Genomic DNA, 26677 nt, shown 5'->3' on the forward strand with positions numbered 1-26677 from the left:
TATATAGTAAAATTATACTTAAAACAAAGTGCCTTTTTTAGAGGCTTTTTTAAAGATGAAACTGTGCTTAAAGTAAAATATCTTTGAGCTTTTCAACTCGTTTTATGTATATAACTTTACTTAAAGTAAAACATCTTTGAGCTTTTCAACTCGTTTTATGTATATAACTTTACTTAAAGTAAAACATCTTTGAGCTTTTCAACTCGTTTTATGTATATAACTTTACTTAAAGTAAAGCGTCTATGTATTAGCCAGAAAGTTTAGATACTCTAGTTCATCAATTTCAATTTCACTATCTGAGTCATCAATAAAGCTACTCTCATAACTATCATTTGAACACAAACTATTAGTATCATAACTATCTTCAGATCCTAGACTCTCAGTATAATAACTCTCAGAGTATTGACTGTTAATATCACTCATTTACATACCATTAAACTTCCATCAATATCTATATATTTTCTTTCATTAGAACTAATAACCACAATATTTTTTACATTAAATGTTATTTTCAAATAATCTCTAATAATCAGAGTACGGAATGATAGTTCACCACTAATATTCATATTATTAATTTCACCCACATCTTTGGGTCTATTAAAGAATATACAAATGTTTCCTCTAGAATCGTTGATGGTCTTATCATTCATTTTCAAAGCTTCTTTATCAATGACCTTTTCAAGCTTTGAGTAAATTGTTAGTAGTAGTGGAGAAACTTTTGTCAACTTTACTTTAATAGAGTTATTAATTAACATAGCTTGTCCCGTAAATTTAATAAAAGGACACATGTTATTCTCCATTATGGGTTTAATCCAAAAATTTCCATATTTATCTTTGTTCAATTTAACATCTTTGACATATTTTTCTCTGTCTTCCACCGAAGTAGAGATTGATTGAAATTTGTCTTTTGTGTTTTGAAACATTGTATTTATTAGCTAATAAATTTGCGTTTAGTTTAAGTAAAGTTATATACATAAAACGAGTTGAAAAGCTCAAAGGTGTTTTACTTTAAGCACAGTTTCATCTTTAAAAAAGCCTCTAAAAAAGGCACTTTGTTTTAAGTATAATTTTACTTTATAAATATGATAAATTCTGAAGGATATTTAGAATTTCCAGACTCTCCATATGATAAATTAGAGAATTGTCCGGCTTGTGGTAGAGTGGGGCTTAATACAGAATCAGAAGCATATAAACAATGTATTTTCTGTGATTAATCTTCTAATTAATGATAATAAAAAATATAGAAAAATATATAACTCTTTTAAATTAGAACCAAAAATGAATTACTTTACAAGATTAATAAGAGAGATGAATGTTAAGTATTATGGTGATAATACACCATTTCTTACAAGGGAAGAGACTATTTGTATTGAGGAAATGTATAAGGGTTTAATGATATTTATTATTCAAAATAATTTTAATGGAAATGTTAATACAAGATACTATATAAACAAAATAATGGATTATTTTGAAATTAAACCTGAACTCAGGATAAAATATAGAGTTTCTCAAAAAACTCAAAAAAAGTTAGATGACTTGTTTTCCAAATATATAAATGAATGATTTTTTACCCGTTTGGGAAAATAAGATAAAATTTAATAACCATAAAAATCTTCCAAATTCATTGAGATGTCTAATAGTCGGTTCAAGCGGATGTGGAAAAACCTGTTTACTTTTAAAGATGCTCCTTAGTCCTAATTTTTTAGATTATGATAATTTAATAATTTTTACAAAGTCAAGTTTTCAACCTGAGTATCAACTACTCTCACAGGGTTTTAATGCGGGTCTTAAAAAGGAAGACATTATCGGTTTATTTAAACTTCAAAACAAACTAAATGATTATAATATTGATGATATAATACAATTATTTTGTGATACACAGAAATCAAAATCAAAACCAAAACCCATAACTTGTATTCTCAGTGATAATACGGATGATATACCTTCACCTCAAGATTTAGATAAATCAAAAAAGAACCTCGTTATCTTTGATGATTGTGTTAATGAGAGAAACCAAACAGTAATGGATAGCTACTATACAAGAGGGAGCCATTCTTCTTGTAATTGTATTTATCTTAGTCAGTCATATTTTCAACTCCCTCGGCGCTCAATAAGAAACAATGCTAATACTTTTATTTTATTTAAGTTAAATTCAATAGATACAAATAATTTTTGGAGAGATAATTGTTCTACATTACGTAGTAAGAAGGAATTTGAAAATAATATGAAACACACGATTGGAAAATATAAATATATTGTTGTGAAACAAGATGAGATACTAAACGATATTTTTCAATAAATAAATACAGAAAATGAATACCGAAGAAAGAGTAAGAAAGTTTAAAGAACATCAAGAGTTGGTTTCAAAAGTTGTAAAGCAACAGGAAGACATAAAGAAGAAAAGGAGACAGAAACTAACTGGTGAAGAAGCCTTTGAAAGAAAACAAGAGAAATTTTTTAAGCCACTTTTAAAAATTCAACAAACGATTTCACCTACAGTTCCCACGGTAGAATTTACTCCAAAAAAATTTCAAATACTCAAAGATTTTAGTCAAATGACAGAGCAAGAACTTGGAGAATTAGAATATGATGATGAAGGATTATTTCGGCATCTTGAGAAGGTAAATAAACCTTCCAATTATATTGTAGAAGCTCTTCAAAACAATGAATATTTGAAGGGTTCAAAAACCAGAGCAGGTCTCATTCCAACAGAAGAACCAGCACAGTTCCATCTAGTGAAAGAAAAGTTATTGATATTTAATGATAAATTGGTGTTCTTAAGTTCTGACCAACCAAATGTTGAATTAACCCCAAGATTAATGTTTCTTCTAACAAAAGATGGACATTCTAATTCACCTTATTTTGATGAACCGCTTGATATGGAAAGAGAGGAAGATAGAGAGTATATTGAGTTGCTAAACGCACTTGATTATAGAGTTTCTGTTGCTGGTAAAAGTAAGAAGAATGAGAAGGAGAAACATATTATTGATGCTTTAAGTAAGCTTGGTTCGGGTGTTAGTTTTCTTCCAAATGACCCATCACAATTAGTTAATAGGTTATTATTGTTGTTAGGTAGTAAGAAGGCTGGAAACAACAATTGTTTTAATGAAGCATCCGCCATTTTAGATCAGTTGATGAATATGAAAATAATTAATAAATGTCAATACAAAGATATTTTATTAGATATTAAATAAGATGAGAAGCACAATTCTTAGTTTTAATTTCACAACGAGTGATTACACAGCTTCATTCCCTTACCCACTACAACTTGACCCCACAAAAGAATATGAGGCTTCTTTGTTGTCAATGGAGACTTACAATACCCTTTTTAATATCACAGAGAAAAACAACAAGTTTAGTTATAATCCAGGAAGTGGATATAAAACTATAACCGTTTCACCCGGTGCTTACGAGATTTCTCAAATATCTTCAGAAGTCTCTCGCCTTATGAAAGAAAAAGGTGATGAACCAAAAAATATTGTAATAGATATTCAAAAACACACTTCAAAATCAACTATTAAACTTAAAAATAATTATAAAGTTGATTTCACGATTGAAAATTCGTTCAGAGAGCTATTGGGGTTCTCTTCTAAAAAGATTGAAACTAACGGGACGTCTTACAGTGATAATGTCATTCAAATATCCTCCGGTATAAATTCAGTATTAATTCATTGTGATTTGATTGATGGTGCTTATAACGATGGAATAAGAACAAATACAATATTTTCATTCAGCGCATACTCAACCCCGATTGGTTATAAATTTAATATGGAACCAAAAAATCTTGTCTATTTACCTGTGTCAGGAAAAACCATATACAGAGTAAATTTTAGGATAACCGACCAAGATAATCGTATGATATCCTTTAATGATGAAATTATATCCATCAGAATTCACCTACGTGAAGTTTTTCAATAAATAAATAATGGTTATTGTGAGAAAACACGAGTTGGGAAAATATAAAATAATTACAGGGGATGGGATGTTCCTTTCACCATACTATAAGGGTGAAGGTATGTTTCTTGGGAGAGGATACTATAAACCAAAGAGACAACGGGGTGTGGGACATCAATTTAGAAATAAAGGAGATGGGATAATTGATACTCTAATGCAGGGGTCAGGAACCTTTTTGACTGGGAGAGCCATAAAAGCCAAATATTTCTAAATATATTTCATTGAGAGCCATATAGTATTTTTAACGTATAATAAATTAAATATGTCTTACTTTTAATGCGACTTCTGGTGCTGCATGGTTTTGCTGATGGCCTTGTAGTCTGGTTCAAACGTGGTGAGGTTGAGCTTCATGCAGGCGTTGAGGCTTCCATCAGTTAAACGTGAGCGTAGGTTGGTCTTAATGTTCCTCATATGCGAGAATGACTGCTCACATGCATATGTAGAGCCAAACATGGTCAATACGGCAATACTCACACGCTGCATTGTGTGGTATGTCACAGGAAGCTCGTTCCAAGTTTTAAGAATCAGCTGGTCTTCAGGTTGAAGATTTTTCATTTCTGTCCACTTGTGTTCCCTCGCCAGCTCTGCTCGCTGTCGCGCAAGACTTTCCAACTCTCCATTAAGTGACTTGAACTTACTCATCCACATGTCTGATGCCTTCAGGTCAGCAACTTCCAGCTCAAAGTCTCCGATAGAGACCCCGGGGATGCATGTCAGGTCGATTTTGTCCACTGCACACTCATGTGGATGAGTGATGAACTTGAAAAGACCAGTGCGCGCACGAAATTCTCCAAAACGTGCTTTGAATGACTGCAGGAGATTGGACGTAAAGCCAGCTAGCTGCTGGAGATCCAGATGTTGAGTGGAGTCACTTGCTAAGCATGCATCTCTAAATTGTTGCAGTCTTTCAAAGTGCAGAAGACGACCTGTTTCAATGTCCCTGAGAAAGACTTCCAGCTTGCTTTCAAATGCAAACACTGCTTGTTGAAGGGATGAGATTGTATTTCCAATACCTTGCATGTTCACATTGAGCTGGTTCAGATGGCCAGTTATGTCCATGAGATAGTGAAACTGCAGGAGCCAGTCAGTGTTGTCTAGCTCAGGATGCTTGATGCCTTTCATTTCAAGAAAAGTCCGGATTTCACTCAGGCAAGCTGCAAAACGGCTGAGCACCTTCCCCCTTGACAACCAACGCACGTTGCTGTGTAAAAGCAGACCGGGATAATGATTCCCAACTTCTTCTAACAGAGCTTTAAACTGGCGATCATTTAAAGCTCGGGCAACAATAAAGTTGACCACTCGAATGACCAGCGACATCACCTCACCAAGCTCCTGGCCACACGTCTGAGCGCAAAGCGCCTCCTGGTGCAGGATGCAATGAAAACTTAGGATGGCTCTCTTTTCATGTTCACGGAGAAGCGCTACAAATCCTTTGTTCTTCCCCAACATACAGGGTGCACCATCAGTACAGACAGAAATAAGTTTATCCATCGGTAGTTTTTTTTCTTTAGCAAACTCCATGAAAGACGTGAATAAATCCTCTCCTCTTGTTGTCCCTTTCATTGGCAAAACAGCCAAGCTTTCCTCACGCAGTGTGTCACCTGCAGCATACCTGGCAATTATACTGCACTGAGATAGATGGCTAACGTCTGTTGACTCATCTAACGCGAGAGAAAAGTATGTCCCGGCGTTTATGTCCTTAATTTGTGTTTCCTCGACTTGATTTGCCATCATGATGCTACGATCGTGCACAGTTCTTGCTGACAGGGGCATGTCTTTTATTCGTTTGATTATCTTGTCTTTATTTGGGAAGTCATCAAACAGTTCATTGGCCACATCAAGCATGAATGTTTTGGCATACTCGCCATCTGTGAATGGCTTTCCATTCCTTACTATTGCCAAAGCACCCGCAAAGCTAGCGGAATTCCCGTCACCTTGCTTGGTCCACACACGTAGTTGCTACTGACTCGTCTGCACTCTCCGCTGTAGCTCCTCGCATGCCCTTTTCCTGCTGTCCCCCGCTGGACATTTCGATGCAAATGAAGCATGGTGCGTATCGAAGTGCCGCTTTATATTTGACCGTTTCATCGATGCAATTTTATCATTGCATATTAGACATACCGCAGATCCTGCTCTCTCACCAAATGCAAATTCCTCTGTCCACGCAGCCTGGAATGCACGGTAATCATCGTCTTTTTTTCTTTTCGCCATCTTTTCCGTTACAAGGGTTGAAGCGGATAAACTAGTTGGCTATCTGATAAAATTGATTTCTTCACCTTTACAATGACGCGGACATGCTCGCGAGCCATTGGTTCCCGACCCGACCCACGGGTGACCCGTGACCCATGAAATTTATCTTCAAAACTAATTTCTGTTTACTTTAAAATGACACAGTATTATTAAGAAATATCACAAGTATTTTAAAATCAGTTCCAAACTGATTTTTTTTATTTTTTTTATTTTTTTTCAACTCAAAATTGTCTGGGAGCCATATGCCGTCACCGGAAGAGCCATATATGGCTCGCGAGCCATAGGTTCCCGACCGCTGCTCTAATGGGTATTGGTTCAACCATCCTTAAACATAAAGACCTAATTGGTTCAACTGCTTCAGCCGTGGGCTCAGTTGCAGGTGCTATAAAGAGTATAAAAGATGCTCAAAAGGAGTCTCATAAATTACAAGCAATCAAAGAAATTAAAAAAGGTAAAACTCAACTATCTTCACAAGAACGACAAAAAATCATTAAAATACTTGGGTCAGGGTTTCAACGATTTTAATGCTATATAAATACAAGTATGGAAGCGATTGATAGTATCTATGATTTGGATGATACGATTATCATTTCAAACTCTACTAAAAAGGAAGACTATTTTAAGGTAAATGCTATAACAGGAACAGACTGGAATTCAAACGGAACAAAAAGTTTTGAAATAAATAATCAACAAACTTACTTGAATATAGCTGATAGTTTCTTGCTGTGTAAATTTAAATTCACTAAGGCTGCGAATAATACTAATGCTACACTCGTAAATGATTTCTTCTGGAAAATGTTTGATAGTGTCCGCCTGTATATTGGAACACAAGAGGTTGAAGCGGTTGATTATGTCTCTGCTATATCTGAAATGATGAAATTTACACTATATTCGTTTAGTGATAGAATGGGTAAGGGAGCTGTTGAAGGTTTTATTCCTGATATGTCAACGGGAACAAATGCTGACCCTGGTTATAGTCAAAGGAAGTCAATGTATATTGATGATACAAAAGCAGAGAATAGTTTTACGGTAGCAGTACCTCTGAAAGGTATATTTGGATTTTGTGATTATGATAAAGTTTTGTATGGTCTTAAAATTAGATTTCAACTACAAAGGAATGATAATGTAAATAGGTTGCTTTTTGGGGCTGAAAATGCTTTTGGCGACAATAATAAATTTGTTATTAATGAGTTGTGTTGGTATATTAGTGAATATACTCCTAATCTTAAAACGGAAGAGATGTTAAATAGAAGACTTAACTCAAAGAAACCGCTAAATGTATCATACCTTAAAAGAAGATGTCAACACGTTAAACTGGAACACACTACCTACACTTGGAATTTGGGTGTTCTTGAAGGAAAGCCACGATACCTATGGCTCATTTTTAAGAAACCAGATGGAGAGGAGGGTACTGATAAGAATAATGCGCTGAGTGATAATGCTAAGGTGAAACAACTTCGGGTTTCTCTTGATGGAACATTTTATCCGCGAGATAGATTGGAAATTGATTGGGAAAAAAATGATTATGCGGAAGCCTACAAGTCTTACCAAAAGGTGTGTGAAAGCAACGGTAATAATGAACCTATTTTGGATATGGTTGCGTTTCAAAAACTTTATACCATCTACGCAATTGACCTGAGTTCTCAAAAGGAAACTATAAAGTCGAATAGAGTGGATACTTCTCTATACATTGAAAGAGGAGAGAATGAAGAAGTTGATGCTTATTGTTTGCTTTTGGAGGAAACAGAATTACAGATTAATACAGATAATGGTGTTATGATTAATATCACATAGGTTTTTTCTCATAAATAAATGGTAGGGGTATATGTTAATCAAATCAATCTTGATAAATTAACATCTTGTATTCAAAATCAAAAAGCCTTGTATTATTAATGTTAATACATTTCAAAGAAAAGGAGCAGTAAGAATTGATGTTTTACTCACAAGAGAGCAGGTGAAAACACTAAATGATGCTGGATCACTTAAAATTAAAATGACAAAACCTATGTTAAAGAAATATTCAATAGACGAGTCAAGAGGAGGATTTCTCCCATTTCTAATTCCTTTATTTGCTGGTTTAAGTGTGGCGGGAGCATTGACTGGTGGTATTTCAGCAGCGATAAAAACTGCTAACGAAAGGAAGGCACAACTAAAAGCTCAAAAAGAATTGGAAAGACATAACAAGGAGTTGGAGAAACAAATTAGTGGAAGTGGTGTAATTGTAGATTTTGCTCAAAAACTTGAAAGTCTACCTGATAAAGCTAGATTGTTAGTTGGAGATATGCTTTCCTCTATCGCTCAAGCAGGTGTTAAACTAACTAAAAGGGGTAATGGGTTATATCTTTCTCATAAATAAATGGATAAATGGTTTAAACAATTTGGAAAGAATACAACGTCAAATATAGAACTTACTAAATATTGTAAAAAACTAAAAATTGATAATGTGGTTATTTGTATGAGAGATGAATTTAAAAAGTTGTCCAAGAATACAATGAATATTATTATGAATTTAGACACACAGAATGGTTCTCATTGGGTTTGTATTCATAATAGTCAGGATAAATATTATTTTGATAGTTATGGTATGACACCGCCTGTTGAAGTAATACAATTCTTACAGAATGGTGTTTATCAAACATTTCAAGTTCAAGAAATTAATTCTAAATGTTGTGGTCAATTATGTTTATATGTATTATTTCAACTCAACAATAATGAAAATTTTTATGATATCATTTTTAATCTAATATAAATGACTTATGTTGGAAAAGATGGTTCTATCTTTGGAAAATCCTCTCAGGATATTGATTTATCAAATTATTATACAAAGGCACAGGCTGAACGACAAAAATATAGTATAAGTAAAAATATTAATATGAAGAATACTTATAAATTAATCAATTATCCAAACCCTACAGATGCGAATGACTTAATTAGATTCAGTGATTTATCACAATATATCTATCTATAATTCCAGTAATCTCTGTGTGTATGTTTGTATGTTTGTATGTATGTATGTATGTATGTATGTATGTTTGTCTGTGACCGCTGTTTCTCGACAACTACCGGTCCGATATACTTGAAACTTGCCAGGTATATTGCTGGGGACCCGAGGATGTGCCTTTTCAAGGTTTGAAATTAATCGGACAAGTAGTTACCGAGCTATGGCGATTTAGCCGTTCGCCGTTCGCTTTGGCGTTGCGAATGGACCAAACCATTTCATGTAAATAGAGGGGGGGGGGGTTCTGTGGTCGTTGCGAATGGACCAAACCATTTCATGTAAATAGAGGGGGGGGATTGTCACCGTACTCGCAAGCCGTTCGCCGTTCGCTTTGGCGTTGCGAATGGACCAAACCATTTCATGTAAATAGAGGGGGGGGATATAATTTTAGATATATATATATAGTACGGGCATATATATAGTACAGGCATGCCCTAGTATTTTTAAATAAAACAGCACGTTTTGTTAAACAAGTAAAATTTACAACCACAACACCTGGTTATACTGACCATACACCTTTCCTCATTCAATTTAACTATCTGCTTACAATTGAATTTTATAAAGAAGGACATATAGTTAATATGCGAATCAATAAATGGGGGTATGATATGCCTGATTTAGGGTATAATTGGTATTTTTCAATAAACTTGGAAGACCTACATGATTTGAATCAGTCTCGTAAAGAAGAATATTATCCGCTTGGCGAGGATAAGGATTTATGTGGAAGTACAATTAGTAAACAACAAATACATGGTTTTAAGAAAAGAAAAATATATGATAGTATAGCGATGGTTAGCATGACAAAGAAGGAAGGTCATGAGATAAGGATAGAAAGCCAAGGAATACAAACCGATTTGGTAGTGGGAAGATGGGGTGGTATTACCTGTCATAATATTAATCTCACATATATTTCTGATACATAAATGGCAGGAAGAAGACTACAAGAGAATTATAATTTTTGTATTCAAGGATACCTACAAGAAAAGGGTGCTCGGTATTACATACCTTATGATGTGGAGCATATACATGGGAATTTTGTCATTAAAAACTGGCCTTATACTGATATTGTTAAACCCACAAATAGAGACTTGTTTAAAATATTAAATAAAAATGAACTTCTCAAAGTTATGAAATATAAAACTCTTTTAGAAATCGTCAACAAATCTTATTGGTATCCTATTATGAGAAAAATAATTATAGATACAAGAATATCTCAAAATCCAGATGAGTATATGTATAATATTCTTTGGGGCTCAAGCTCAAGGGTAGCAAGGGATGAGGAAGGAGTTGAAGAAGAGAAGGAGGAAAGAGAGAAAAAGGAGAAGGAGGAAAGGGAGAAAAAGGAGAAGGAGGAAAGGGAGAAAAAGGAGAAGGAGGAGAGGGAGAAAAAGGAGAAGGATGAAAGGGAGAAAAAGGAGAAGGAGGAGAGGGAGGAAAGAGAGAGGGTGGAAAAATATAAAAATATGACCATTCCTGAGATTAATGAAAGATTGAAGGTATTACGGCAAATAAATAAATCTCAACGCACTGAAGAGGAAAATAAAGAATTAATGACTCTTACGAACATATTGGTTTTAAAATTTGCTATAATGAATTCAGAGAGCAGATATACAACATATAGTTGATGATTCAGGTGTTATTGACTTTAGTTAGTTTTATTTGTAAATAAATGGAGGAGAGAGTGAAGCCATTTCTAAGGATTCTTTATGTTTTAAAAATCAAGATAGAAATGTATATGTTGAAAACCAAAAAGGTTTTGGCACTATGTAGGACTTTTTCTCATAAATAAATATGAGTTATTGTCTCAAATGTAAAAAGAAAACTAAATCTAAAAATATCTCTTATGTTAAAGCTAAAAATAATAGAGTTTATCAAAAAGGAATATGTCAAGTGTGTGGCTCTAAAAAGTGTCAATTCATCTCTCCTAAAAGTGGAGGAGACATACAAAAGTTTTTGTCAGGTAGCAAATTTACAACAACTGGAATTCCAGGGGAATTACACCTTCCAGGGTATTCTTTCTGTGGCCCAGTAACAAACTTGGATAAAAGATTAGATGAGGCTGACAATCCTAAACCTTGGTCTAAACCTACAAATAGGGTTGACGAAGTGTGTATGAAGCATGATATTGCTTATGGGAAAACCACTACGTTGACTGAAAAACATAAAGCCGACAGAGAAATGTTGTATAATTTGTCTTTGATACAAAATCCAACGTTGAGAGAGAAAGTTGATAGGTTTATTGTGAGAAATTTGATAAATGCTAAATTGAAACTTGGTCTTGGTTATTCACCCTCAAAAAACTATTAGGCTCTAATGATGTCATCAAGACTGAGGAGCTTTTGGCTGAAGAATTACACAAACCTATAATCACCAAGTTTAAAAGAAGGAAGGTTTATTCCAAAGACACTGACTACATATGGTCCGCTGATTTAATTGAATTGAATAATGACAGGGGATACAGGTATGCTTTAACCGTTATTGATTTGAGGAGTAGATTTGGCTGGGTTGTTCCTTTAAAAAATAAAAAGGGTGATAGGGTAAAATAAAAAGGGTAAAAAGGGTGATACTTTAATGTTATCCTTTAAGCTAATATTTGATAGGGATAAAAGAAAACCAAAGAAACTGTGGACCGATGAGGGAACAGAGTTCTATAACAAAATATGCATGAAATTTCTTAAGGGGGAGGGTATTAAATTATACAGCACCTTTAATGAAGGAAAAGCAGTTGTTATTGAGCGTTTTAATCGTACTTTGAAAGAGAGGCTATATAAAAAATTCACACAACTCGGTTCTCAAAAATGGGTGTATTTAATTCAGGGTATTGTAGATAATTACAATAATACCGTTCATTCATCAACAAAATCAAAACCATCAGAATCATTTACAAAATTAGAATATGAAAAGGAGATTAATTTGAGAAAACCGAAGTTCAAAGTTGGTGATATTGTAAGAATATACAGATGGAAAAGCCATTTTGAGAAAGGTTATACAAAAAAATGGACTAATGAATTATTTAAAATCGTTGATGTAATGGATACAGTCCCTTGGACCTACAAATTATATGATTTAAATGGAGAAGAAATCTTAGGGTCATTTTATTCACAGGAATTACAAAAAACAAAGCTGATAACCCTTGAAAATAATAAATAAATAAAAAAATGTAATGGGGATACGTTTTTAAATCTGTGAACCCCAAACACAGAATCCCACAACTTTTTAGTTGGGGCTTAACTTTTGTGTGTATAATGGGGATACGTTTTAAAATCTGTGAACCCCAAACACAGAATCCCACAACTTTTTAGTTGGGGCTTAATTTTTGTGTGTATAATGGGGATACGTTTTTAAATCTGTGAACCCCAAACACAGAATCCCACAACTTTTTAGTTGGGGCTTAATTTTTGTGTGTATAATGGGGATACGTTTTTAAATCTGTGAACCCCAAACACAGAATCCCACAACTTTTTAGTTGGGGCTTAACTTTTGTGTGTATAATGGGGATACGTTTTTAAATCTGTGAACCCCAAACACAGAATCCCACAACTTTTTAGTTGGGGCTTAACTTTTGTGTGTATAACGGGGATACGTTTTTAAATCTGTGAACCCCAAACACAGAATCCCACAACTTTTTAGTTGGGGCTTAACTTTTGTGTGTATCATGGGGATACGTTTTAAAATCTGTGAACCCCAAACACAGAATCCCACAACTTTTTAGTTGGGGCTTAACTTTTGTGTGTATAACGGGGATACGTTTTTAAATCTGTGAACCCCAAACACAGAATCCCACAACTTTTTAGTTGGGGCATAACTTTTGTGTGTATCATGGGGATACGTTTTTAAATCTGTGAACCCCAAACACAGAATCCCACAACTTTTTAGTTGGGGCTTAACTTTTGTGTGTATCATGGGGATACGTTTTTAAATCTGTGAACCCCAAACACAGAATCCCACAACTTTTTAGTTGGGGCTTAACTTTTGTGTGTGTGTGAGTGGGTCATAATAATGTACAAACCCTAACCCAACCCCCACATTAAAATACCAAATTTGTTAGTCAAAACAACTGAATCCATTACATCAACAATTAAAAAAAGTTCTTAACTCCATCTCTTTGTATGACCTTCCAATTCTATTTATCTTTTCCCAACTTTTTTTAAACAATTCAATGATAATTAATATAAGATAAATGAGTCTGTGAGGTTTGACATTCATTCAAAAATTCACCTCACATCCAGAACCCTAACCCAACCCAATCCCTAACCCATCCCCATCCCTTACCCAACCCATCCCTAACCCTCACATTCAAAATCCCAACCCTAACCCAACCCATCCCTAACCCATTAACCCAACCCCATCCCTAACCCTCACATTCAAAATCCCAACCCTAACCCTAGCATAATCTTTTTTTCCTTTTCTTTTTTTAAATACGTATTTCAATTTTTTTTTTTAATGTTTTTTAATACGTATTTCAATATATATATTTTTCCTCTTCCTCCAATTCTGTCTTTCAAGGCTTTCAAGTTGGAAAAAGTAGAAATGGGAAGAAAGTATTTTCCAGCATCTTCTTCCCCGAACTTTCTTGATATTGCTGAAATACATGTAAAAAAATTATATATATTACTTATCTAATATTGAATGAAATAACATATACTTTAATTGATTATTAATCAACTGAACTTACCTTAAATCAAACGTCATTAAAGAAAGAACATTGTTCATTGCTTTAGAATCCAAAGAGCCTCCAAGGTAAAACTCTTTCGTTGGATTATCAAGGTAAAACTCGTTCTCTTGGTCATGGTTGCTCAAAAGGTCTTTAAACAAATCGATCATTTCACCCCAGGTTGTGGCAAAAGTGGTATTTTCATTTTGAATCTCAGATACAATTCCCTGTGAGAGAAAATAACAACGTATTAATTAATTATTTTTTACATTTAATACACAACTAGACGACCCATGACCCGTTGGGTCAATGTTATTATATATAATTAAGGGGTTACCATGGTTACAGTGGGGGTCAAAGGTCAACCTATGGCGAAGATATATAATTTTCTCACACTTTCTAATAGAGAGGCAAAATGCCATATAAAACTAAATTTACTGGTTCTAATTGCTTTTATTTATCAATCCTCACATAGAAGAGCAGTTTTTAGTAATGAGCAGTGAGGAGAAGACCCCTCAGCCAATGATGCCACCCCGCAGCCAATGATGTGACCCCTCAGCCAATGATGCTACCCCTCAGCCAATGATGTGACCCCTCAGCCAATGATGCTACACCTCAGCCAATGATGCCACCCCTCAGCCAATGATGCCACCCCTCAGCCAATGATGCTACCCCTCAGCCAATGATGTGACCCCTCAGCCAATGATGCTACCCCTCAGCCAATGATGTTACCCCTCAGCCAATGATGCTACCCCTCAGCCAATGATGCCACCCCTCAGCCAATGATGTGACCCCTCAGCCAATGATGCTACACCTCAGCCAATGATGCTACCCCTCAGCCAATGATGCTACCCCTCAGCCAATGATGCTACCCCTCAGCCAATGATGCTACCCCTCAGCCAATGATGCTACCCCTCAGCCAATGATGCTACACCTCAGCCAATGATGTCGCCCCTCAGCCAATGATGTCACCCCTCAGCCAATGATGTCGCCCTCAGCTAATGATGTCGCCCCTCAGCTAATGATGTCGCCCCTCAGCTAATGATGTCGCCCCTCAGCCAATGATGCCGCCCCTCAGCCAATGATGTCGCCCCTCAGCCAATGATGTCGCCCCTCAGCCAATGATGTCGCCCCTCAGCCAATGATGTCGCCCCTCAGCCAATGATGTCGCCCCTCAGCCAATGATGTCGCCCCTCAGCCAATGATGCCACCCCGCATCCAATGATGCCACCCCGCATCCAATGATGCCGCCCCTCGGCCAATGATGTCGCCCCTCAGCCAATGATGCCACCCCTCAGCCAATGATGTCGCCCCTCAGCCAATGATGTCACCCCTCAGCCAATGATGTCACCCCTCAGCCAATGATGCCACCCCTCAGCCAATGATGCCGCCCCTCAGCCAATGATGTCGCCCCTCAGCCAATGATGTCGCCCCTCAGCCAATGATGTCGCCCCTCAGCCAATGATGTCGCCCCTCAGCCAATGATGTCGCCCCTCAGCCAATGATGCCACCCCGCAACCAATGATGCCACCCCGCATCCAATGATGCCGCCCCTCGGCCAATGATGTCGCCCCTCAGCCAATGATGCCACCCCTCAGCCAATGATGTCGCCCCTCAGCCAATGATGTCACCCCTCAGCCAATGATGTCACCCCTCAGCCAATGATGTCACCCCTCAGCCAATGATGCCGCCCCTCAGCCAATGATGTCGCCCCTCAGCCAATGATGTCGCCCCTCAGCCAATGATGTCGCCCCTCAGCCAATGATGTCGCCCCTCAGCCAATGATGTCGCCCCTCAGCCAATGATGTCGCCCCTCAGCCAATGATGCCGCCCCTCAGCCAATGATGTCGCCCCTCAGCCAATGATGTCGCCCCTCAGCCAATGATTTCGCCTCTCAGCCAATGATGTCGCCCCTCAGCCAATGATGTCGCCCCTCAGCCAATGATGTCGCCCCTCAGCCAATGATGTCGCCCCTCAGCCAATGATGCCACCCCTCAGCCAATGATGCTACCCCTCAGCCAATGATGCTACCCCTCAGCCAATGATGCTACCCCTCAGCCAATGATGCCACCCCTCAGCCAATGATGCTACCCCTCAGCCAATGATGCTACCCCTCAGCCAATGATGATGATGATGCTACCCCTAGACGACCCATGACCCGTTGGGTCAATGTCAGTTTGAATAGATATGAGAATAGAACAAAAGGGAACGCTGGACATCATCAGGGAGATTATTTGGGCCAGCAAGCCATAAGCCTCACCTCTCCAGCGTTCTAAATCACTTACCTGTGACATGTGATTTCGGCCCTTATCTCCGATCACGTTGACGGAAATCACCACAGCATATCGTCAAGATCCCTCCAAAAGGCTCGTCTTTGTCACATACATCACGCAACGTGCGATCCACAGCCTCGAAACTCTCTCTCCTGATCATAGGACACTCATCCCACACGATGAGTTTTGTACTTCGAAAGAGGTCTGCGATAGTGGAATTTTTATCGATGTTGCATACGCCATCTTCCCTCGGTGTCAGAGGGATTTGGAACCTTGAGTGCGCTGTTCTTCCACCAGGCATGAGGGTAGCAGCTATGCCAGATGAGGCCACCGCAGGGGGCAACTTCTCCACTCGCTCTCACTTTAGAGAGAATCAGGTTAATAAGAAACGTCTTCCCTGTGCCTCCAGGTGCGTCAATGAAAATCATTGATGACTGATTCGTGCGGATGTTGCTATTCGCGTCCATAGACGTGAGGTGTGATTCGTTGTCCGCGTCCGTAGCGCCGTCGGAGGGTTGATACGACATTCTTCCTGCAAATAGTATTGTGTTTGTGCTATCGTTTTGCCGATCATCAAATGACAAATAAATTACATTGTGAAAATTAAAGATTTCAAATAAACCTATTTAAAGTGTATGCGCATATAAATAATAAAAAAAATCGAAGAAATATCTCTCGGTAATTTCCTGAAACATATTTTACTTCCGGGTAATAATGTTGAATGAAATGACGAAGATATATACTGTATGCCTGTTATTTTAGGCGGTGTATTTTCGTATATCAACGTGGCGCGATGTTTAAAATATATCTCTGCAATTTCCCGTGTGTGCGTGAATGTTCTCAATTATTTCTTTTACCGAGTCTAAAACCATCGATAAAAATGAAATCAGATGGCGACTTAGATTGAAGATAAAGGCGTGAAACAGACTCAATGGCCTTGAAGATACAAGCCTTTCAGAATTCATTTCGTTCTATAAACGGAAACTTTCATCGGATTTTCTTCCCGTTTTTTTTCAACCGAGTCTAAAACTATGTTAGCGACTGTGAAAAATGAAATGATATATCGAATTTGATTTGAAATAAAACAGAGAGAGAGAGAGCAAGACACCACGGGCCTACAAAACAGGCCTCAAAGCTATGCGAGGTAATAAAATGGTGGATATTACTACTCTCTCAAAGGGGTAAGCCACGCCCCCAGACCGATCGAATGTTACATACAAACACGCAAGATTTCAATTTTATAATTATATAGATTATTATATGTATATTAAAATAAAATATTACCTTCATTGATGAGAAATTTGAATCGAGTTTATCAAGGTGAAGGTTTAGCTCCACACAGGTAGAGTCTCCAAAACGAAACCAGTTTTCAAAGTCTCCAAGGTAAAACTCTTTTCCTAATTTTATGAAATTTAGTGAGTCTCCAAGGTAGGCTCCACAGTTAGAACCATCGAGGCAGACCTCATAATTTCTTTTTCCCAAATTTAGTGAGTCTCCAAGGTAGGCTCCACAGTTAGAACCATCTAGGCAGACCTCATAATTTGTTTTTCCCAAATTTAGTGAGTCTCCAAGGTATAACTCTTTGGCTGGGTCATCAAGGTAGAACTCGTTCTGTGGGTCTTGGTTGTTCAAAAGGTCTTCAAACAAATCAATCATCATTTCACCCCAGGTTGTGGCAAAAGTGGTATTTTCATTTTGTATCTCAGATACAATTTCCTGTGAGAGAAAATAACAACGTATTAATTTAATACAATATTATTATTTATATAAATCAAGCTCTATGAATATTAAAAGAAACTTTGCTGACTCTTACACGAACGAGTCTTATCTAAAAAAAAAAAAAAAAAAAAAAAAACCTCCATTGATAAGAGGTTCGAGTCCAGTTCATCAATCTGAAGGTTGAGCTCCACACAGGTAGTAGGACTCCAAGGAATGTCAAAGTTATCCAACTCCTTTTCAGCATAGTAGTCCATTCTCAAGTGAAGCAGAAAGTGTTTGAAAAGGCCTGTGTGGTTAGTGCCTTTTATAAGAAAGACTGGGTGTGTCATTTCCTGTGGAAATTACCTTGGGCAAGTGTGGGCAAGTCTGGGCATGTCTTAACTGGAAATGATGTAATGTCTCAACAGAAAATGATGTAATGTTTCAACAGAAAATGATGTAATGTTTCAACAGAAAATGATGTAATGTTTCAACAGAAAATGATGTAATGTTTCAACAGAAAATGATGTAATGTTTCAACAGAAAATAATGTAATGCTGGAGAGTTTATAAAGTGGGTGGGCTTTAGTAAAAAGTGGGCGGGGCCTACCAAAAAGTGGGTGGGGCTTAACAAAAGTGGGCGGGGCTTAACAAAAGTGGGCGGAGCTTAGCAAAAAGTGGCGTGGAGCTTAACAAAAACTGTGTGGCACAGGACCCGAACATAATCAATGATCAATGAACAACAATGATCATTGATAGTAAGAGTAAAAGGCCCATAAGACCAAGGGGGTCAGGAATAGAGGTGTTAAGGGGAAATGAAGAAAAGTGATGGTGAGAGGGAAATTTACATGGAAGTGAGAATGATCATAGGTTCATAAGGCTAGAAGGATTATAGGTTCATAAAGGAAGAAAATCATAGGTTCATAAGGCGAGAAGGATCATAGGTTCATAAAGGAAGAAAATCATAGGTTCATAAGGCGAGAAGGATTATATTATAGGTTCATAAGGTGAGAAGGATTATAGGTTCATAAGGTGAGAAGGATTATCGGTTCATAAGGCGAGAAGGATTATAGGTTCATAAGGTGAGAAGGATTATAGGTTCATAGAGGGAGAAATAGAGGTGTTTATGATTTTTGAAAAAGACAGGGGGGTAAATGACATTAGATAGGGATTTCCCATGTTAAACGGAGGTGTCCCAGAAGCAACATTTATCACCTACTGCCATGTCTATGCCAGATATCAAGCACGTGAGCCTCTCCGTTTCGGAGTCTATCGGTAACATAACACACACACACACACACACACAAACTGTGTTTTATATATATAGATTGCAGGAGGGGGTGGTGGTCGATTCCAAGGGATCTGGGTGATATTTAGTATTGTAGGAGGAGGTGGTGGTGGCGATTCCAAGGGATCTGGGTGATATTTAGTATTGCAGGAGGAGGTGGTGGTCGATTCCAAGGGATCTGGGTGATATTTAGTATTGTAGGAGGGGGTGGTGGTCGATTCCAAGGGATCTGGGTGATATTTAGTATTGTAGGAGGGGTGGTGGTCGATTGTGAGGGATCTGAGTGATATTTAGTATTGCAGGAGGAGGTGGTGGTGGTCGATTGTGAGGGATCTGAGTGATATTTAGTATTGCAGGAGGAGGTGGTGGTCGATTCCAGGGGATCTGGGTGATATTTAGTATTGTAGGAGGGGGTGGTGGTCGATTCCAAGGGATCTGGGTGATATTTCGTATTGTAGGATGGGTGGTGGTCGATTGTGAGGGATCTGAGTGATATATAGTATTGTAGGAGGGGGTGGTGGTCGATTGTGAGGGATCTGGGTGATATTTAGTATTGTAGGAGAGGTGGTGGTCGATTCCAAGGGATCTGGGTGATATTTAGTATTGTAGGAGGGGGTGGTGGTCGATTGTGCGGGATCTGAGTGATATATAGTATTGTAGGAGGGGGTGGTGGTCGATTGTGAGGGATCTGGGTGATATTTAGTATTGTAGGAGAGGTGGTGGTCGATTCCAAGGGATCTGGGTGATATTTAGTATTGTAGGAGGGGGTGGTGGTCGATTGTGAGGGATCTGAGTGATATTTAGTAATGTAGGAGGGGGTGGTGGTCGATTGTGAGGGATCTGAGTGATATTTAGTATTGCAGGAGGAGGTGGTGGTGGTCGATTGTGAGGGATCTGAGTGATATTTAGTATTGTAGGAGGGGGTGGTGGTCGATTGTGAGGGATCTGGGTGATATTTAGTATTGTAGGAGGGGGTGGTGGTCGATTGTGAGGGATCTGAGTGATATTTAGTATTGCAGGAGGAGGTGGTGGTCGATTGTGAGGGATCTGAGTGATATTTAGTATTGCAGGAGGAGGTGGTGGTCGATTGTGAGGGATCTGAGTGATATTTAGTATTGCAGGAGGAGGTGGTGGTCGATTGTGAGGGATCTGAGTGATATTTAGTATTGTAGGAGGGGGTGGTGGTCGATTGTGAGGGATCTGAGTGATATTTAGTATTGCAGGAGGAGGTGGTGGTGGTCGATTGTGAGGGATCTGAGTGATATTTAGTATTGTAGGAGGGGGTGGTGGTCGATTGTGAGGGATCTGGGTGATATTTAGTATTGTAGGAGGGGGTGGTGGTCGATTGTGAGGGATCTGAGTGATATTTAGTATTGCAGGAGGAGGTGGTGGTGGTCGATTGTGAGGGATCTGAGTGATATTTAGTATTGCAGGAGGAGGTGGTGGTGGTCGATTGTGAGGGATCTGAGTGATATTTAGTATTGCAGGAGGAGGTGGTGGTGGTCGATTGTGAGGGCTCTGAGTGATATATATATATATATAGTCGCGCGGCAAGGAACATCACGTGATCGTGATGATTGCAGAGCGATCGATTGCAACTCTGCGTCGTGTCGTGGGCATGGCCAACGTGGCCTCATGCACCCAGGTGATTGGCTAACTCGAGCTCGAGAGAGCCATAATGCGCTACGTTATGGCAAAAAATATGAATCTAAAGTTGAAAGGGAAAAAAACCTATGTGGTGTGAATGGCAATGTTCGTCGCTTAAATGTGAAAAAAGGCAATTGCTTTTCGCTCTGAAATACGTGCGAACACGTAACTGAGTTAATGGCGACAAGGAACATCACGTGATCGCTCTGAGCGAATCAGCGCGCTGCTCTGCGACCGGTCAGATTCCGTGCATAATATTCCTCGTTGAAATGCGCTGAGGTAAAAATATGGTTTAAAAATATTATGAAATAAATTTTTCGGTCGGCCATGTTCGTCCCAGGTTCAATGGCCATGTCTGTGCCAAATATCAACTACGTGAGCTTCTCCGTTTAGGAGTCTATCGGTAACATTACACACACACACACACACACACACACACACACACACACACACACACACACACACACACACACACACAGTCACACACACACACACACACACACAAACTGTGTTTTATATATATATAGATATAGATTAAGCTTGGATGGGAAAATACTTTCTGGGCATTTAAACATTTAATGACTTGAATGCTCACCCCGTGCACAATAACATATTACCAAGATGAAGAAGAAGAAGCAATAGTGACTTTTCACATGCTTTCTTTGCAGGACCGGTGGATGAAATGACGTTATATGCCATGATATCGGCCCGTCCCGCAAATTCGAGGAAACCTCATGCCAAGACCTTGGGAGACATGTTGCCGGAAACGAAAAAAATGCTCAATGAATTTTACACTCCATTTAACCAAAAACTCGCGCAACTTTTTAATGACGACTCATTTAACTGGTAGGAAAAGAAGGGAATCGTCACAGAAGCAGATTAAAGCTTTAAAACGAGAACAAGTCCAGAGGAAAGATGATGAATCTCGATTGTGGGTCACATTGGTTTTGCCTTTCACACTCGAAACAATGAAGATCATTGTTTGGGACAATCTTTAGGAAGGTGTTGGAGGTAACATTTATAATATGGTTTTATTTCCATAAGTTTTCTAATCAAATTAACACTGTCGTGGGTTTATACTACAAATATTCTCACTCTTCACAATTCCACACTCTCGGCTGCCATTGCGATACGGTCCAGCACACCGAGTTTTTGGATTTTCTCTGAGTTCAGGAATTGCATCACAAAGTGATGGCACTGAGGGATGCCCTGCTGCATTTTGCCATGCAGACATGGGTACATGGGATGCCCTGCAGACATGGGATGCCCTGCTGCATTTTGCCATGCAGACATGGGTACATGGGATGCCCTGCAGACATGGGATGCCCTGCTGCATTTTGCCATGCAGACATGGGTACATGGGATGCCCTGCTGCATTTTGCCATGCAGACATGGGTACATGGGATGCCCTGCAGACATGGGATGCCCTGCTGCATTTTGCCATGCACACATGGCTACTGCTTTGAACGCCCAAGACCAATGCTCAGCTTACCTGCATCAGGTTTTATCTGCTCCTGGAGGTTCAAGAGAATTATAATACTATTTTGATACATTATTTAATGTGTGTGTGTGTGTGTGTGCCTTTTTTTAAAACTCAATTGTGGATGCTTACTTTGCCTCCTTTAATGTTAAGAAATGACTGATCATTGCGTTTCAAATTACAATGATCTATTAGCTGTACTGCTACTATTATTTGATTGGCTTTTATCTATTGCTGTATTTTAATATTGTTAATCAATATTTTCGTGACAATTAACTGCATCCGGGTTGTCGACAGTTACAAGCACAACTGTTTTACCGGTCATCGATCGACTAGCATGGTAATTTTTCTTGGAATAATTTCTCAGTAGTGCAAGTGGAGAATTTAACCTGTAATATTGGAAAGTCGCACAACAGCACTGCATCTGTTCTTTTACTTTGACAGAAGTTGCATTCAAATGTCTTAAGAGTCGATAATAAAGACATTGAAAAGATCTGAGAATTACACATTTACGAGTGGAATATGCTTACACATTGTTAACAATAACAAAACCGTGCTTCGTATGTAGGCACATAATCAATATAAGCTTTATGATTATAGGCAAGCATCACCGACCTGCTGCTAGATTTAAATTGAGGTTTATTTATTAATACCCTCGCCAAAGTAGAGGGTTTTGAATTTGAGACCGTTTGTTTGTTTGTCTGTCTGTCTGTCTGTTTGTCCGCACAGAATAAATATGCTTTTCTCTGCACCCTTCGACACCTTGGACTGCTGAGACCCATTGGACCTCTGAAGAACCTTTAAGACCCCCGAAAGACCATTAAGACGACGAAGACCCCAACATACCCTGAATATCCTTAAATACCATGAAAAACCAAGGACTGCAAGGACACAAAAAGACCTTGAGGGCTCAGACTCTTACCGTGACGACTCAAAAGACCCGAAGGGCCCAAAAAGGCCCAAAATCCCCTGAAGACTCCAAAGACCCAAAAGACCCCAAAGAGCCATAGGACCGTGATGACCCAAAAGACTCAGAGGATGCAAAAGACCCCGGAGACTCAAAAGACCCCGAGGACAGCCTCATTAAAATATATATATTTCAAATACAATACTGGTACTGAATTCAGTTTTATAAGGAGGACGTCATGTGTCACGCGTGACTGATGAAAGTGGGGTTGGACAAAATAATGAAAGAATGTACAAAACACCCCACAAAATACAACACACCAACACGTCCTTGCGAGGGTCTGCAATCTCTGATTGCTCTTTCTTGTTATTTTTATTTTACGGATGCATTTACTGTTTTTATTTAAATTTTCATTGAGATTTTTATTTCACACTTTACAGTTATAGAAATTACAATTTTCAAATGCTAGATTTTTTGGGGGGAGGAGGAGAAGGAGGGTTTACGTAAATTTTCATTTACGGACGCTTTCCAATGGTTCTGGGATTTTCCCCGGTGTACCGGCTTCGATATCCGTCGGCACGCCAAATTACAGCTTTCAATGGCACCTGGGAGGAACCGAACATTTTCAAATGCTAGATTTTTTGGGGGGAGGAGGGGAAGGAGGGTTTACGTAAATTTTCATTTACGGACGCTTTCCAATGGTTTTGGGATTTTTCCCGGTGTACAGGCTTCGATATCCATCGGCACGCCAAATTACAGCTTTCAATGGCACCTGGGAGGAACCGAACATTGATCAGTGTTCGGTCAATTAGTGTCAGTCAATTAGTGGTTAGAATCAGTCAATTAGTGGTTAGAAAAAGCTGTATTATACAGTTATATACAGATACATTATTTTGCCACTAGGGCAGGTAGAATAGCAGAGAAGTATATACACTCTACTCTGCTTTGATCCTGTCTAGCATGGATTCGAATCCCGACCAGCTATAAACTGTCATCCTGGTATTGCACAGGCAGAGTGATACATCAATGTATTCACCGTCCAGATAGGCCGGAAGACCTGTCTGCTAGCACTAGTTGTTCATAGGCTTTATATATCCCAAGGTGTCATTCACAAGAGTAGGTGAGTTATCTCCGGCACTCTGAATAAATTACTCATCTGCCAAAACCACCTTCAGTTGAGCATCAGGCCTAGCCAGTCGCTTTGTCAAAAATGGGCAAACATTGTTTTCCGGCCAACGCCACAAGTAGGTGGGAATAATTTAAGCCATTAAACAAGTAGTAGTAGATTCTTGCGACCCTCTATTTTTAAAAGGAAACCAAATTGATACCTTAAATATGGAGTATTACTAGACCTGATCATTGTCACAATTCTTCCCTTTACATATTTTTGATGGATTAAAAATGCAGCAGGTACAACTTCAGTGAATTTATATGGAAGCAGATTCAAAGTCTTTGTCCATTTTCATTCCATACAGCAATTCTCAGATTTTTTTATGTTGTTTGATTTCCCGTTAATGTGCACAAAGTGTAGATTGTAATAGACCAATGCCTTATTGACATCAGGGTAACGACATATTCACTGCAAGTTCTATCCAATCCAAAAATTGGGGGTTCAATCCACCATCTTGGTTTCCAGATCCTCTTTGCAATACTGAGGCCAAACTGCTTTGCAATAACCAAGTGAACTCGCTCATTCCATTTTTATCTATCGTCAACTAACTCGAAGATGCTGAGGCTCCTGGGTAAGATTGACGCAGAGTAGCTATAGGTGTAATCTGACCAGCTCGTATTACAAACAGCAATTGGAAACCCACATGGTGGATAGAACCCCCACCCCCCGACCCCACAGAATTCTTACGGTAACCCCGACGTGATGTCAATTGGTCAACCGTCCGTTCCTTGAATGCGTGATGACCTAACCGTTTCTTTGCAATGCTTTGCTGATGACTCCACCCTCTGCCATGACATCCCTCATCGTTTAGATAGGCAGGGAGCAGGGAGAACGCTCTTCCCTCTCTTCAGACCTTAATATAATCACAAGCTGGTCAAACACTTGGAATATGTCTTTCAATCCTGACCAAATCTTACACACTCACTATCTCTGATAAACCTTCCTATCTACTTTCTTAACAATCCTCTTGAAGAAGTTCAGTCATTCAAACTCCTGGGTCTCACGATCAGCCATGTTCTTTCTTGGGCCAAGGCCAGCCACCGACTGGGCATCCTTCATTGTACAAAGTCCTTCCTTGGCACACCAGAACTCCTATCCACCTGCAAGGCCTTCATCCACAGCTTCATGGAGTACTGCTCTGCCCTCTCGACTGGCAACCCTGTCTCACAGTTTGCTCATCTTGACGCCATGGAAACCAAGGCCTTTAGGATTATTGGAATCTCCCACGATGAAGCTGAATCTATGGACCTATCACTTTGCCATCGCAGACAGGTCGGTGGTCTCTGTCTTCGAACACGTCCTTTCTGGTCTTGCACCCTTTGCTCTTTCCATACTATGCCACCCTTCCTCCCTCTCCAGGTTTCTGCATGGCAGTTGAGGTCTGCCAGCAAAGGTACCAACCCGCATCTGGTGAAATTCCCTAAATTCAGGATCACTGCTCACCTCCACTCATTTGTTCCTCTTTTTCCCCATCTATGGAACCAACTTCCACAGTCTCTTCAATCTCATTCTTCCCTCCAGGTCTTCAACACAGCTGTTCACCACCATCTCAGATCATCCTCCATCCAAAACCAGATCTTCTCCATCAACCTCTACTCTACCCCTCTCCAAGCCAGAATGTACACAATTGGTAAGGCACCAACCTCTTCAAGCCACTATTTCAAGCTGGACGAAACGTGCCCACGTTTCCACTGCCATGAATTTTTCCAAATTCCCAGTTTTTCCCTTCAGAGAGTTTGCTTCTGCATCCATCCTATCCATCCCCGAATTCTCCCATATCCTGTGAGCATCCTGATCCATATATTTTAGTGTCCATCTCCATCTATTTACTCCCTCAGCCCTGCTGTTGGCATTTACCCCTTCTCTTTCTCCTGTCCCTTTCATTGTATGCCGTCCTGATCCGTTCTAGGATCTAGGCCCTCCACGAGCCTCGACTTTTGCATGCAAATAAATGCTTCCATATAAACTTGTGATGGAAACATTCTCAATTGGACTCGTGATTTGTAGGGAAAGAGATCCCATCCGGATGACAAAACGACTCTGTCTATTAAATATCCTCAACTCCAAACTGGATGTAGAAGAACAGCACAATCTGAAGATCCCCACGAATCCAAATGGAAATAAAAAATGTGATTTTTTTTCCACCATTTCCTAACTTGCCAGACATTTCGAATCAACCTGTCAATCTGAGATGTGTTTATAATGGCCAAATGTTGTTTTTTTTAATGGATTTTGGCATTTAATGCTGTTTATCAGGCAAGTCACGTGCTAATGAAATCCCCAAGGTAAAGCATTTGGAAAACCTTTATCATAGGCAATCCCAGCTCCTTGCTCATTTTCTCTTCAGTCTCTCGAATC

The 26677-nt window shown here is 38.9% G+C and overlaps 1 protein-coding gene and 1 long non-coding RNA gene across 2 annotated transcripts in view; one reads left to right on the forward strand and one right to left on the reverse strand.

The window, feature by feature from the left end:
• The window catches only part of CHST15 (carbohydrate sulfotransferase 15), a 105218-nt gene extending 82484 nt beyond the window's left edge, over positions 1-22734 (forward strand). The window contains exon 8 of the mRNA XM_068106380.2: positions 21430-22734. Coding sequence (XP_067962481.1) covers positions 21430-21611 — 182 coding nt within the window. The 3' untranslated portion in view covers positions 21612-22734. The remainder of the gene's footprint in view (positions 1-21429) is intronic.
• Positions 13398-18459, reverse strand: LOC144890706 (uncharacterized). The gene is made up of 3 exons (XR_013622457.1): positions 17986-18459; positions 13878-14083; positions 13398-13784 (listed from the first exon to the last, which is right to left on the reverse strand). It is a non-coding gene; the product is annotated as an uncharacterized LOC144890706 (long non-coding RNA).
• Positions 22735-26677: the final 3943 nt, after the last annotated feature.

This window comes from Myxine glutinosa, chromosome 2, assembly GCF_964187855.1.
Source record: "Myxine glutinosa chromosome 2, kmMyxGlut1.1, whole genome shotgun sequence".
NCBI classification, from domain to species: domain Eukaryota; kingdom Metazoa; phylum Chordata; class Myxini; order Myxiniformes; family Myxinidae; genus Myxine; species Myxine glutinosa.